Raw genomic sequence first — 16,874 nt, 5'->3', positions numbered from 1 at the left:
GGAAGCAGCAGAGGTAAAAATGTCAACAATTGGCATTAAGAAAGTAGAATTGAATTTGCATTTCGGCATCAATTTTCAATGGCTTTCGAATGAAAATGAAAATAAAACCTTAAAGCAAATATTGGATATAAAAGCATAAATATTCAAAACAATATAAATGGAAAATGTTGTATTGCGCTACAAACGGTTTCAATGGCTTAAGCAGATTACGAATTTAAACATTTAAACATTTAACATTACTAATTAAAACGTATAAAGTTGTTAGCTTTGACTTTTCCTAAACTTAGGTGCCATTTACAGAGAATTTCGACTCTACATGATGATGGACTACTTTCATATAGTCCTAGTACATAATACTATAAATGTAATATATAATAAAATAATACTAATAAGAGCTGTTACATATTTTTTGTTCACCCTTATATTGCAAGCTTTTTAAGTTGGAGTAAAGTTTGGTTTTGAATGGGAATGCATATAATATTGAAAAAAAAAAAAATCTAGTGTATCAAGTAAATTTTAAATATTACAAAATACATTACAAAATAAAATAAACTTCTTCAAAGAAAAATATATTCTTTAATTTCAGGTTTACATGCAAGCATTCTATAGACCATCTAAAAATAAAAACATTTTTTCAACAAAAACGTGTGTATGAATCTACAGATTTTATATTAACTATAACTTAATCTGAACCGATATAAATAAAATGTACATAATTTTATATGAATATACATACTGTCTTCACCAAATTTTCTAGAAAAATATAAAAACATACATCCATTTGTTTAATTATATTCTATATATAGAACACTACATCATATATATTATTGGATATAATGGTCGGATGTTTGCGAATTCCACAATGTTCACTTCCGAAAAATATGTGCGCAAAGTTTCTTTTAAAGTGGTTAAAAACAAAGAATCGCAGAAAGAATTGTACAGCTGATCTAGAATATACATACTATCTATAAATTAATATATATAAATTTATATAATTATGTAACAATTTTTTCTTTTTTGGATATAAAAATAAACTTCTAAGAGACTGCAATATTAACTGCTTGTATTACTTCTTTTAATTAAACTGATTACTAAATTAAAATACTAACAGGTTTCTACATATCATAATACAAATTTCCTATATAAACTTTCAAATAATAAATAAATTATAGATGATCCAAGAAAAACGAGGCATCTTAGATCATGATTTAGTGAATTTAACAGACTAGAGAAATAGGAATTATGAATTCTGTAAGATATATAACTTAAGCTCGAAAAGAAAAGAAAAATTATCTAATTTAAAGTATATTTTTACAGCTTTAGCAGAATAAGCTTATAGCATATAACTATAGAGTGAATGACGAAAAACTTCAGATTATGAATATTTGAAAACTATAAATGAAAACAAAATCGATTTAACTTTTTTTTATCTGTACTTCCAACTGGGAGTTCAGGATAAAAAATTCTCTTATTTTAAATAGTTGTTGAGTTTCCATTTTTAATTTTAATTTTATATGTTAGAAATTTTAGACAGTTATATTCTTTTGCTGGTTTTAGGATAGTTGAATCCAGCCAAATTGTTTATACAGTCAAATTGTTTTAAACAGTCAAATAAGAAGTTAAAATAAGATCTTGCTAATAAAAAAAATCACTGAAAATCTAACCAGCCAATCTAATACAAAATTTTTTATCTCTAAATCTGTAAACCAATAATTTAAATTAAAACATACTATCTATATTCTTATCAAACTTCTATAATCTGACATGCATTAGTTAAAAAGCAAAGGCAACGATAAAAAGCTCATTAAATTCATTTATGGGTTATCTATGTTTAAGTTCATGCTTATATAAAACCAATAGTTATTAAGTTAAATATATATAATATATTTTTTAATTACGTTGCATATCCCGTTCTTTGTGGCCGATATTAATTTTGATTTTAATCTTCTTTGAAGTCAAATTTCGTCTTTTATGGGTTTAAACTACATGGGTCTGTGTATTATACTGCCTTTATCACGTTTTCATTCTTAATTGTTAGGCCACATAACGTTTCGTTATTATGCTCTTAAACTTTTAAGAAAATCAATAAGGACCCTAAGCTATTTATCTAATTATAGGTTTTCACTTAGACTTATAGAACCTCTTTAGCTGATTTTTATATACATTTTCAACAGATTTTTGTATGTAAAATTGTACACATGATCTAAACATAGCAAAAGAATGTATAGATTTTTAATAATACATTTATAAAAATATATTTTTATATTTTGTTTTTATATATAATATTTTTTTATATAAATATATATACACATTTTTATAAATATATAAGAAGTATGAATTTCTAATGTGTTATGAGCATTCTGAATCAAATTTGCCACATTGTGCAAGGTTTGCAAATGTTTGATAATAGTATAGTAATCCCCCATATAACGTAGTAGATTGGTTCCGTGTTATAGGAAAACGCGTTATAGGGGTATTTCTATATGCCCCGTATACACACGTGCAAAGGTACGCGACTCTAATTATGAACTGTACAAATCCTCGCGTTATATGGGGGAATGCCGGTGTTTTATGGGAGAATGAATTCGCGTAATATAAAAACGCGTTATAAGGGTATCGTCTTATAGGTGGGATCACTGTATTTACATCTTTTCCAAACAAAAAACTTGATCTTTTTATTAGCTTATAGTTTAAATCAATATTGTTACTGTTCAAACTACTAATCCTTAATTAGATGATCGCTTTTAGTTTACTTAATTCGTCTTCATGAAGCTTTTATTTAGGATTTTAACTAAATGCCTCATTTTGTTACTATGGTATATTGAAAGAGATATTCTATACCATATATGCCAACATATCTAGTACCGCTCTAACGGATCTCCGTACTGTAATTCAGCAATTTTCAACTTGAAAATTGAGTTCACAAAAGTAAATAAGAAAGCAGAAAAACTCACATCAGCAAAAGACAAAAAAAAATCTTTGAATTCAGTAATTGCAGCAAAATTGAAGCCAAACAATGAATCTTTTGTAAAATGTGATCCTTAAAATGTAATAAAATTAAATTGAAACGAAAGAAACAAAACGAGGAATAATCAAATAAAAATGGAGCTTTTCATTTGAAGGTCGTTTAAAGCGTACGCCATTGCAGACAAATGGCGGTTTGATTTAGAAAATGAGCACAGGAACTTCCGCACAAGCAAATTAAAAATATTGCGAATATTATGAAATGATGTGCTAAACTCAATGGTGCAAAGTTATCCTTGCTATTGCAATCCACAGAGGCTCAAATATCTCAGGACAAATATTTGTAGAAAACTTACAAAAGTATTTATGAGATTTTTTTATTTGTTTATATATATTTATAAATATATATTTATATATGTTTATGACCAAAATAAATATATTTTATATATATATTAAAGTTTTTACTATTTAAATAGTAAAAATTTAATAAATTTTAGTGAATTTCCTTTTTACGTTAAAACTAAATTTTTATTAAAAAAATTATATAAATTTATTTGGTTTTTTTTTTAATTTATATACCTTTAAAAATACAGAAATATATAAAACTATTGAAATAACAGAGCAAATGAAGCGCACATGATATATGAGGACAATCGTATTTTTAAACCAAATTGTCCTTCTCGCAACGCATAAAAAGCTTTTTAGTGGCAGAAAGTCACGCTGTGCGCTCAATATTTTGTTCAATTTGAGCACCGCAGCCGCTCATAAAAGATGTATTTGCACGCGTGTAATGAGCTCGTTTTGCGGTTTGAATAGGTTTAAATAATTGAAATGGAGTTAAGCGGATTATTTCTATGCAAATTTGCAATTTTTGCTGCCAGAATGCTGTACATTTCAATAAATATTAAATTCCAGCCGCTTAAGTGGTAATTTTGTTCAAATAAAATTGTGAAAATTGTGTTTGAGGAACACAAATTGGTAGAAAATGCAAATAAGTTCAAAAAATCATATACAATTGTTCAGGAAAATTTGAACACAACTTTATTTACAGTGTAATAAAATCCGGTTGCTTTAAACTTAGCTTAATTTATTACAGCAAAACAATTCTAAATAATTAAATAATTAAAATAATTAAAATATATAATTTGTTGTTGTCTTTTTAATCCTCTTCGAACGCTTTTAACTTTTAAATAGTTCCTTTTCGTCATAAGAGGCCTCAGTTTCAGTAAAATAAAATTAACATTAAAAAGTTAGAATTATACGAAATACAAACAATAATATTTTTCAACTTTTCCTAACAGCGATTAGCGAACTTCTAGAGAAACATTTACATAGCTTTTTTATACCCAAAATTTCACCGAAAAAAGGCGCTTTACATAGCTCGTTCTAATTTAAAACACCGCAATTGCTTTAATTAGTGTCACTTAAAAAAAATAAAAAAAAAGCTTGGAACTTAAACATTGAAATTTTATACATGATTAGTCATCGCTTCTAATTTGACAGCTACGAGCTCTAAGCCTGGCACTTGCAGTCTGAACAAATTATATACGGACTATAAACCAAATATTCCAGTATTTCCTAAGACCACTGATGACGAGTACTTGACAATACTCGAAACAACGTTGTATGCTTACCCAAATTTCAATCAATTAAACGACATTTTTGTTGCTGTCTTTTTGTTTCTATTTGAACCTTTTTAACTTTAAAACAATAAATATAATTAATAAACAATAGATAAAGATTAAGTTAAAGATACATAAAATTAATGATGATGGGAATATAGCAGTATCCGAAAAAAGGGGTTAGCCCAACAATTCAGTTAATTAAAAATAAATTTTTATAAATTTCCTTACTGTTACTCATTATTTTGCCAAAACGTCGATTTCAACTGGCTTAATACTGGCTGATGAACATGATGACCATCAAGAGAAAGATTAAGAGGTGTAAAAGAAAAATACAATCTAAGAAAGATGGCATCTTAATAGAAACGCAAGACCCAAAGAGGAGAGTTCACCTATTCATAATCTTTATTTGATAAGTACGTGCGAAATGCCAGATGCCAAAGTGAAGGCACCTGGCCAGAACACTTGGACACTTGGAACCAAATCTATAAAAACTATAAAATTTGAAATTTACTTTATTTTGGTTGCTAAAACAATATTCGCATGTCCAACCAATTAGATATTGCTTTTTGGTCTTTACAGTAAAAATATTGCTTCTACCGTATATACATAAATTAAAAATCCAGAAAATCTGATTCTCTGATATCTTTGTCCAAGAAACGAAAAATATAATATCATGGAGAGGTGGTGCTATTTTCAATATTTACGAGATGCAGTATTCAACAATTGTTGAATGTGTAAAAATTAAGTGACAAAAATCAAAAAAAAAATGTAATAAACTAAAATATAAGATAACTCTTTTCGAAACAAGGTATTAACAATATAAAATTTTTGTAAAAACATTATTTTCACTTAAATGAATTCTATAATATTATATTATTATGTTGCAGTTATTTGAGCCAGTGCACTTGAGCACTTTTACTCTCTATTAATTGCGAGGTATTTTTAAAACCCCTCATTACGCCTTGACTGGATTATTGTTTATCTCTTCATCAGACTAAACAATAATTGACCTCAGATCTACATACCTCCCCAAAGAACCTGTAACCATTCTGAGATTCGATAACGCGGTGTTGATAAGTCTGTCAGTTTTCGTAAAATATTTATTAAAATAAAATAATGTTTAATACAAAAAAGTATTCCATATTTTGTTACATTTCTGTATAGTATATTGCAAACACATGCGTATACGTTTAGATGTGTTCTTATAGTATTTAGTTATTAAATAATTAACAATTGAAAATAAAATTATAATTAATTAATTAATTCAATTATTCTACAACTGGTTTATGATTTCGTTCTAATATAAACACAGCAAAATAATTAATAAAAACTTTCATAGTAATAGTAACAAAACTCCAGAAAAATATACGAACAAAAAAGTCAAGTACGGCTTTGGATCAGTTGGTTAAGGTGCGCTGATTCTGAGCTTCACATTTGGCAGGGCCCGAGTTCGATTCCTGGTACTTGCAGTCTCAAAAATAATTATTTACGAATAATTAAATACAAGAATTATTTCCAATACCACTGATGAAGGGTATTTGGCAATACTCGAAACAGCTGTATGGTCAGCCAAAAATTCATTTAATTAAAAATAATATAAAAAAATAAAATTTTTGTTGTTGTATTTCACTACTGTTCGAAAATACCTCGTTATTAAATAATTAAAATAATTTCTTATAGTAAGATGAAATCAAAAAAAAACAATAGTTTATTTGAATTGTAACACTATCTGTTGGCAATTAGGCTAATGACTAAGACTATTTTGATCATTCAACATTTATGGCAAATTTCTTAATTACTTTATTTTAATTTTCAATCACTACTCGTGTTTATCTAATTTGGGACTATGTGACTTTTATTTTCCAGAAAAATACCTTTGTTGATAAAAGGAAAGCATGTTATTGCTGTAGAACTGTTCTAAAAGTTTTATATGGACATACATATATGTTATGTGCAGTTGACAGTGACATTTGACGGAACAAAACTTTTTTGACGAAACAAGAAAAATACACGTGATATCTTGTTCACATTAATATTTGAGGAACTGCTACTTTAGATGCGATACTTTGCTTCAATTTTTCTAAGTATTATAATTTTATATAATTATAATATACATATCAATATGTAATTATAATGTACTACATTAATAACGGTTACTATACTGTGTTCGGACACACCTTAATTTTAACCTTAAAATTCCGTTTTAAGGTTAAATTGAAATTAAGGAAAATAAGGTATAAGATAAACTTTAAACAAAAGATAAAGTTGAGATGACGAAAAAGTGATTATTTTTTTAAATAAATGTCAGTCACAGTTGACTTTAATAAAACCGAGAAAATATTTTGAAAGCAGTGCAAATTTTTAATTTTGAATATTGAGAAAAAACTGTAACTGTTATTAATTTGAAATAGAGTGAAAAATAATAATTCATATATCTGAAATCCACTAAAACTACTACATGCCATCCTTTATATTATTATTATTATTATTATTGAGTAAGGGATCGTGCACTGCGACCTAAAAGATCTATTGTGCCCCTTTGTCGGGTTAGAGTATTTCTCCAAGTCCGATTTCTTTAATGAAAGACAGTATGGATCCTATCTTCCCCAGTCTTGAGTCCTTATGATTCATGAAATACCCTCCTAGGTGTTTCTTTCGCTTATGCATCAGTGCCGGGCACTCCCCAAGCACATGGTATGCCGTTTCTCTCTCTTCCCTGCAGTATCTGCAGTCTGAGTTGGATTGAATTCCTTTATAACAATAAAGGATTATTATTAATTTAATAATAATTAACATTAAAATTTTCCAGATACAAATGGTGTTTATAGAATGTAATTTTTAACATTCGATTTGTAAACAAAAAACATATGATTTCCTTAATTTGTGGCAGTATGAACACTTTCGAAATAAACTTAATTTCATTTTCACGAAATTAAGGAAATTTGGCTGTCTGAACATAGTATTACTTTATCAATATATGTACTTTCTAATACTACGACAACAATTTTTAAAAAATTCTATTTCCTTGAGGTACATTTTGTATAACACCTAGCAATGTGTTAAAAATACAACTAAAACTAATTAAAAGTTAAATTAATTGCTTAATAAAATATTAATGTAAGTACACAAACGCTTTAAAAATGTTTTTCTTTTTTTTCTTAACATTTGTACGTAAAAATAAATACATTTTTGTAACTTATTTAAATAGAGCAGATAAAGAATCTGCCAGTGTGTGCTGAGAAATTTTATCCTTTGTCATTTAATCTTATACGTGATTTGTATATAAATGTCTTAAGCTTAACTACTAATCGTGAACTTCGCAACTTTTATGTACTTTTTTATGTGCTACATTATTGTATTCCTTTCCGAAACTCATGAGTAATGCTGGTTAAGATCATTTTAACTCTGTGCAATGGTAAAGTTAATAGAATTTTCTTAATGAACTTAACGAAAAATGCAGGGAATTAAACAAAAGTTTCATTCTAAAGAAGAATACAAAAAACAACAACTACTAAGAAGTGCAGAAATATATTTCCCAATAAGCAAAGAGTATTATAAAGAAATTCATTAAGGACTTAATGAAAGTTGGCCATGGGCTTTAATTGATGTTGACATATACGTAGACTTTAATTACGAAGGATTTACCCTTTACACCATTAATATAAAAAGTAGTAGAAGATATATCTATAAATAGCACATTAAATTAAATTATTGGAATTTATTTTTGTTTACTTTAAAAACAAATGCATGATTTCAAATCATATATTTAACCGAATTCTCAGAACGTGATGACTTGAGTTAAATAAATACTCTTTAAAAATAAAGAGATAGAATCAATTTAATAATTTAATTTAACATTTCTCACATTTAAAAAATTTATTATTATTTATATAGTAAACTAACTATATCTGAAAACACTTAAATAATGTTTCTTTAATTTATTAATATTGAATATTAAATCATAAGAGCCAAATAAAGATATTTTTATTAACCCTTTACCTGACGACAATTCAACAATAGAACTGTACACACATAATAAAGTCTGCTCAAGTAAGAATATCAATTCTCTACAGAACATTGTCGAGGATTTTAGATATATGTAGTATATCTATTTAGTATATCTTATTAATTAATAGACATAATGTGTTCTAATATTAATTGGTTTTTTATAATATTGTATGTGTATTGATAATGAAATTCTTCTCTTGCAAATCGAATGTTATCCTTTCTGACTACGTTGTCGAAAATTGAGACAAATATCAAACACTATCTTTTCCATAACATGAAGTAGTAAAAGTTTATAGTAATTTTTGCCACTGACTAATTTAAATTTTAATTAATTCACAAAATTTTCTGATAGGTTTTCGTATTAGTTCTAAAATTGAATTTTATTTGTGAGTTCATATTTTATATCTATTCCTCTTAATATAATATAACTAATAATATTTGTGTCATACTACTAAAAAAGAGTGAACAAAAATTTATTATATATAACATCATCTGTTTTACACATATGTCTTATCTTGGTCTCCTTATTCTCAGTTTGTGTTTTCTTTGTTTAAAAAGGAATGACGCTTTAAAATATATCCTATCCATTATATTTTCTTTCGATTCAGAGTTAAGACTCTTTAGTATAACATTATAAGTAACATACATATGACCTTCTTAGGTTTTCAACGAATATCTATTTCTTAAAAAAAAGAGCCAACAATTTGTAGTGGATTGAGGCTCGTAGAGTTTTCCACATTATTTATTAAATTAGTTTGAGGCAATTATTTATATTTATTTACGAGCATACTCTGAATGTTGTAAAATGCCAAGTAAATTTAACTTTTTGCTCTATTTTAACTCTATTATTGAAACAAATTGAAATGAAATTAATAAGCAATTAATTTTTGTTAATCTACATTTTATTTTGTTCGAGTCCTCATTTGTCGCAAATTTTTCAAAAAAAAATCGTATGTAATGTTAAAAATCGATTCAATTGGATTTTGCTATTACTACCAACTGTAACCAATTAATTGGACAACGAAACATTTGGTAAAAATATAAAATAAAACATTGCTTTAAATTTATGTTAAAAAAAAGTAAGACCAACTAGCATAAGAAAAAAATAATCAAAAAATCTATATTAATCATCAAGTAAGGTATTTCTTAACAAAACTCGTAGAAACTTATTGAGATATCATATCTCAATATTTATTCATCGTTTGTTTGGTGATACATCACATTGTTCATAATATTCACTTATGATGTTCTAATTCGCTTGGAAGACTTTTTGTATATATATGTATATATCTTAATGCCAAAAAAATTGTTTATTGCTGAATTGTATTTGAAGTTTCAAATTACAAAAGTAAGTTATTTAATTTACATATATATTTACCGCTTCTATTAATGTTTTATTAGTTTGTGGCAATGCTACTATTTTTAGGAATACAATTTTAATAACATAAAACAAATACTTAGCGAAATAAAAAAGACCAATAAGTATAATTTTTTTATCTTAAATATTGTCGTTAAATCAACAAAAATTTATATCGAAACAAATAAAAAACAAAACAACAAAACTGCAAACAATAAACGCCTCAAACTCATATAGCATATAAACAATATTTTTATACAATATTTGTATACAAATAAAATTTCATAAGCAAGCTGAGAAATTTCACTAAATGCCGGCATACATAGTTCCGTCATAATTGAATCGAAAGAACTAGAAGAGTTTATAAATACTCTAATATCAGAGAACCCAATCTCATATTTTACTATAAAACACCACAAAACTCTCAAAAGCTTTTAGTATGTACTGCGCTCTAAGCGTATCTACTAGAAATATTGTAGGCAAAAACAAGTGTTTGTTTTTTAAAAATACAAAAAATAATAATAATTAAAATTAATTAATATTTTAAAATAAAACTTTTTTTAATTTATTATATGTACAACCTTAATTGTACACTGTGCGTTAGAAAATGGCTTTAATTGAGAGTTTAATTTTAATTTCGGTTTTGTTGTTTTTATTTTATAAGTGGTCAACATCTACTTATAATGTTTTGAATGAACGAGGCGTTCCACATGAAAAACCTTTTCCACTAATCGGCAATATTAAATGGGGCACACTACGTCAAAAAACATCATTTTTGGAGAACGTAATAAATCGTTATCAAAGATATAAAAACTGGTAAAATATACATATTATATTCGGATATTATTTAACTTATTTTTTCTTATATCGTTTATTGCAATATGGTAATACAAAACTTTGGTTGTGACTGACCTCGGCAATAATGCAAAATCGTTTTATATTAATTATAAATTCTATGTCGATATATCCATAATTATCATATAAAATACAAAAAAAACATTCATTCATTAAAAACCTTAAACCATATACTATTACCAGAAATGAAGCCGAGAGCTTTAGATTTGGATATAGTGGCTATACATGGCAAATATAAAAAATTTCTATTCCTAAAGAACTTTTGAAAACTTTTACGCTACAGTGAAAAAACTTTTAACAAACAGACGCCCTATTTGGGTGAACAGTTTTTTTAAACCTCAACTACTTTTTTTCTATGATTTTTGGAATAACTAAAAATATAAATAATTTTTTATTAACGATTAATGTCCCATTAGAAGGATTTTCATTTTATAGACGTTTAATCATCAAATTTTCATTAATATAATAATGTAAACTTTCATTAATATAAATAATGTAAACTCAAATAATAAATTCATTTCATTTTATATTAATAAAATCTTAAATCTGAAATATTTTTCTTAGTGAAATCTGAAAAACTATATGAATGGATCAATACTTTAGCAAGTCCAAAAATAACTTTTGTTCTTGCCTTGTTTATTTCTTAAAATTGAATATAGAGTAAATTTTTATATTGAATCTTTCTTCTATGATATAATCAGTTACTATCAATTTTGATATTTGATCAACTACATTAGATCAACTAGACTTACGTTCATTTTTAAGAACTGTACCTGTAAAATTTTTTATTCAGTTTCTTTAAAGAGAAGCAGACTGGCAGACAAATAAATAGACAGAAATTTCAAAATTTATTTAAATCGATACTTATAAACATTTTCATTAATTTGTGTCACAGACCTTTACCATAATAATGTAATTGACTTAACTTCAATCTCTCGGGGATCGCTTTTTCACTAGCTTGGAAGAGATAACGAAAGCAAACTTATCGAATCTCCTCAACTTTATCTGGAAAACCAAATGGTTTAACAGGGATTACAAAGATTAGCAACTCGCCTTTCCCTACAAAATTTTTTGAGGGCATCACAATGGACAATATATGCTTCCGAGTGAAAGTGTTAACAACGGTCAGCACGCGCCTTCTGAACCTAACCCAATGGCGTGTTCTATCATTTTTTTTTGATTATTTTAATATAAGGAATAATATACAATCCTTAGGACTTCAATGAAAGTTAATATCTTAGGTGATATTATTTTGTTCCAGACAAAATAGGTGGAGATTTCCACCACACAATATTCATTATTATCAACAACGGATAATAATATTAATTTCACGTGAGTTTCAAACTAAACCTCAAAAAATTACTTTCATTTTGGCAATCACATTATATTAAAATCTTTACATTTAGCTGCATTCTTAAATTGATAATAAAACTGATTAAGAATAGAAACTCAAGCCACCATATCAATATTTTTGGCGTACTATTTGTAAATAGATACGATATACCACACTGATAGGTACGAATACATTTATACATATTGCACCAAATTTTTTGATAACAAATTGTGTCTTGATAAAAATAATTTGGTGTCTGATATCTACAAATGTATTGCAATAAATTTAACAACTCAAACATATGTTAAAATTAATAATCAAATTATTATACGGAACTAAAAATATTAAAAATATAACAAAAAAATACCCAAATATCGACACTTTGATGGAATATACATTCCAATGAAATATACATTCTAATTATAATATCATACTAACTTAAATAATTTAAATAAAATTGCAATGTAAATGATTACGTTGAAAGTTCATTCTTTTCATCTCAATTAAAATTATATATAATATAGAGCTTAGTCATGTAAAATATTAATTTTAGGTTCATAATATATATAATTAAATTAATATATAGAGTTAAGAAAATATTTCGATTAATATAAATATTTAATTGTTAGAAAATTGATAATGTGTATAGAAAATAAAAAATATGAACAAAAATACAGAGGAATTTAGATTACCTAGCTACTCAAATTTGATTTAAAATATGAGATTAAATTTAATGGAAAATTTTTTTTTGATATTCTATTTATATAAAAGACATAATCCTCATACTGTTATATAAAAAATTAAGAACAGCTATGAAATATTTTTTAATGAAAAATAATTTAAAATATTCTTTATACTATGTTCAGACAGCCAAATTTTCTTAATTTCGTAATAATGAGATTAAGTTAATTTCGGAAGTGTTCACACTGCTCCAAATTAAGGAAATCATATGTTTTTTGTTTACAAACCGAATGCTAAAAATTACATTCTATAAACACCATTTGTATCTGGAAAATTTTAAAAGTTGATTATTATAACTATAAAGGACAGCATTCAGTATTTTTATAACTTTAAGTGGATTTTGCTTAATTTCGTTCTAACCTTAAAACTAAATTTTGTATAGAAAAAACAATTTATTAAACTAAAGAATGTAAATATTTATCTTTATTCGCACAATAATTTGCCGTTATTAATAAACATTTCACTGATAATATTTCGCCTAACTAAAACTCCTTTCAAAAGTAAAACTTTATATAAACTTCAATTTGTTAAACTATTACTATTACTTCCTATTTTAAAATTATATGCAGTTGACTACAAATGTTCTATTTCTTATTCTTCTGTTTTTAGTGCTACAAATTAGATGTTTATACTATCACATCTTATTATTTTAGTGCATAATATATCACAATATAAGTAATATACAAAAATTATATTAAATAATAATATATTATTTCTTTTATTAATGTAACTATATTAGCTTACATTTAGCGTATTCTCTTATTTTCATTTTTTTAAAAATACATTGAAATTAATACATTATCTGAGAGCTTGACTGAAGAACAAGTCGAATAGTTTCAGCGACATTACAAACAAACAAATTAACGTATATATTAATGCACATATATAAAAAATTACACACACAACATATACTCATACATATTTTTACATAAATATTAATATACATTTCACACGATATTATTGTAAAATAATTCATATAATAAAGTGAAAACAATGATACCAAAAATTATAATATTTTACAGCAAAGTATATGGTACTTATAATTTTCGCGAACCCATCATTTTTATAAAAGATTTGGAACTCATTAAAAAAGTTGGTATTAAGGATTTCGATCATTTTACCAACCATAAAACCGTATTCACAGAAGTAAAAGATAACGTTTTTTCAAAAAGTTTGATTGCACTGCAAAATCAGAGATGGAAGGAAATGAGGAACACATTAACACCTTCATTCACAGGCAGTAAAATGCGTCTGATGTTTGAATTAATCAACGATTGCAGCATCCAAGGAGTAAAATATTTGGAAAAACAAACTAAAGCCACTGAAAACAATGAACTCGATTTGGAAATGAAGGAGTATTTCACTAAATTTACAAATGACATTATTGCATCCGCTGCATTCGGCATCAAAGTAGATTCATTTGAAGATCCTGATAATGAGTTTTATAAAATTGGTCAATCTTTTACTAAATTTAGAGGCTTAATGATAATGAAAGCATTCTTCATTAGTTTATTTCCTAAACTAGCACGTGTAAGTATTATTATAATAATCTAATATGTACGTAAAGTGTTAAAATGAGTAATTAATTTCAGTTCTTACGTATGGAGTTAATGAGTTCTAAAATGACTAACTATTTCAAAACTTTAGTATTTGGTGCAATAAAATATCGTGCTGAAAACAATATCATACGTCCAGATATGATACAATTATTAACAGAAGCGAAAAAACATTTTGAAGAAATGAAGAATGAACAAACTGGAGAACATGCTGAGTTCAATGATGATGATCTCTTAGCACAGTGTATACTTTTCTTTTTGGCTGGTTTTGAAACAGTTTCAACATGTTTATGTTTTACGGCTCATGAACTATTGGAAAATCAAGATATTCAAGACTTACTTTACCAAGAAGTTTTAGAAATTGAGAAAGAACTCGATGGCAAACCATTAAATTACGATACAATTGTGAAAATGAAATATATGGATATGGTATTATCTGAATCATTACGGAAATGGCCACCTCTTATTATGTTAGACCGTGTTTGTGAAAATGATTATAAACTAACAGATGAAGAAGGAAATTTAATTGTTGAAATTAAAAAGAAAGATATGATTGCTTTTCCTATTGCTGCATTACATCGGGATCCTGAGTATTTTCCTGAACCAGACAAATTTCAACCAGAACGATTTTCAGATGAAAATAAATCAAATATTAAACATTTATCATATTTACCATTTGGAATTGGTCCTAGAAGTTGCATAGGTATGTATAAAATATTATAATATGAAGATACTACTAATTTAATTACACACTCATTTTTTCAGCAAATCGACTTGCACTTATGGAAACAAAGGCGATTATATATCATATGTTATTGCGATTTAAAATTATTCGAGGACCAAAGACGACAAAAGATATGATGAAGTCAATGAAAGGTTTCTTTATGGAGCCAGAGGAGCTTTTCTGGATGAAATTCATTCCAAGAGAGTCTTAAGTTGCAGCAAAAATTTATAAAATTAAATTCGTCATATAAAAGTTAATTAAATTTCAACTATAAACAAAAATAAATTTTTTTTAATTTATTATTTCTATTGAGATCTTGTTATTCTGTAACATTCATCATTATACAAAAATCATCGCCCTTATCAAAAATTCAGATCGTTCTCGGCTTAACATGCATTTTTTTTTTCATATTATTTTCACTTAATATATATGTATGTAATATATATAAAACATAGTGTTAGTGGTGTTCATATTATTCGAATATTTTAAAATCCGAAGCTATTCGATTTATCGAATCGGATAGCTGCTCAGTCTCCAGAGTTGAAAATAAAGTAGGTTTTTTGTGAATCCGAAGTTTTCGAATGTCCGGACTTGCAAATATTCTTCGTCGTGCAACTATGAGCGAATGTTAAAGGGAAAGCACGAAATGCTTATGAATCTGGATCCCACAAATAAGAACAAATTTTTGTATGAATAATAGAATTTGTGGTTGTTAGTACGATTTTGTGTCTTCGGTATGTATTGCAGAAAATTATATCTGTTTTATTCATTCTATTTTCTTAGTTAGTTTGCGAGATATTACTATGTGTATTTCGGGAAGTATGATTATAGTACATAAGCGTTTTAAATATCAAGATATTTGTTTATATTCTTAATTTTATGTACCAAAAGTAAATTACATAAATAGTATACTTTTAAAACTTTTTTTATCGCTGAAATTTCACTAATGATACATATTTTACAACCACAATTTCTATATCGTATACCAGATACAATATCAGTGTTATTTTGTTTATCTAAAATTATAATTGCGATAAATCAATAATAATTAATTTAGAAATAAATAAAAACAAAAACAAAGATTGTAAACAAAAAACAATACAAACTGAAATGACATGTTGTATACACAATAGCTTTATACAATACATACAAATAAAGTTACATTAAGCAGACTGAGAAATTTATTAAATGCCGGTATATAGCGTTCCGTCATAGGCAATCCAAAATGTTGGAAATGTTTACATATAGAGAACCTATCTCTGATATCAAAGTATCTCATTTTCTTGCTATAAAATATCGCAAAACTCTCGAAAGCTCTTAATATGTAGTGTGCTTTATGTGTATCTGGTACAAATCTTGTAGAATTAAAAAGTTTTTAATTTAATAATACAAAACTCAAACATTAACTAAAATTAATTACATTTAAAAATTAAACTTTTATTAATTTGTTATATGTATAACATTTATTAAATGTTGTGTTTGAAAAATGGCTTTGATTGAGAGCTTGATTTTAATTTCGGTTGTGTTATATTTAATTTATAAATGGTCAACTGCCAATTTTCATGTTTTGAATGAACGAGGCGTTCCTCATGAAAAACCTTTTCCTCTAATTGGCAATGTTAAGTGGAGTACACTACGTCAAAAGTCATCATTCTTGGACTCCATATTAGGCAACTATCAGAAATATAACAATTGGTAAAAACAATATATA

At 26.2% G+C, this 16,874-nt stretch overlaps 1 protein-coding gene across 1 annotated transcript; it reads left to right on the top strand.

Annotated features, from left to right (window-relative positions):
• The first annotated feature begins 10,514 nt into the window (after nucleotides 1-10,514).
• On the top strand, nucleotides 10,515-15,421 carry LOC119685333 (cytochrome P450 9c1-like). Its single transcript, XM_038099584.1, has 4 exons — nucleotides 10,515-10,770; nucleotides 13,906-14,413; nucleotides 14,476-15,142; nucleotides 15,205-15,421. Exons 1-4 carry the CDS (start codon nucleotides 10,562-10,564, stop codon nucleotides 15,372-15,374), a joined length of 1,554 nt encoding a protein of 517 aa, XP_037955512.1. The 5' UTR covers nucleotides 10,515-10,561; the 3' UTR covers nucleotides 15,375-15,421.
• Nucleotides 15,422-16,874: the final 1,453 nt, after the last annotated feature.

This window comes from Teleopsis dalmanni, chromosome 2 (assembly GCF_002237135.1).
Source record: "Teleopsis dalmanni isolate 2A chromosome 2, ASM223713v2, whole genome shotgun sequence".
Lineage (NCBI taxonomy): Eukaryota > Metazoa > Arthropoda > Insecta > Diptera > Diopsidae > Teleopsis > Teleopsis dalmanni.
Note: the sequence above shows the minus strand (reverse complement) of the source record. Positions and strands in the feature narration are given on the sequence as shown.

Excerpts from the sequence above, each read along its gene's own strand:
- LOC119685333 (XM_038099584.1), top strand. The coding sequence starts at position 10,562 with ATGGCTTTAATTGAGAGTTTAATTTTAATTTCGGTTTTGTTGTTTTTA. Across the intron at positions 10,771-13,905 it reads TATCAAAGATATAAAAACTG|CAAAGTATATGGTACTTATA; the intron begins GTAAAATATACA and ends AATATTTTACAG. Across the intron at positions 14,414-14,475 it reads TATTTCCTAAACTAGCACGT|TTCTTACGTATGGAGTTAAT; the intron begins GTAAGTATTATT and ends AATTAATTTCAG.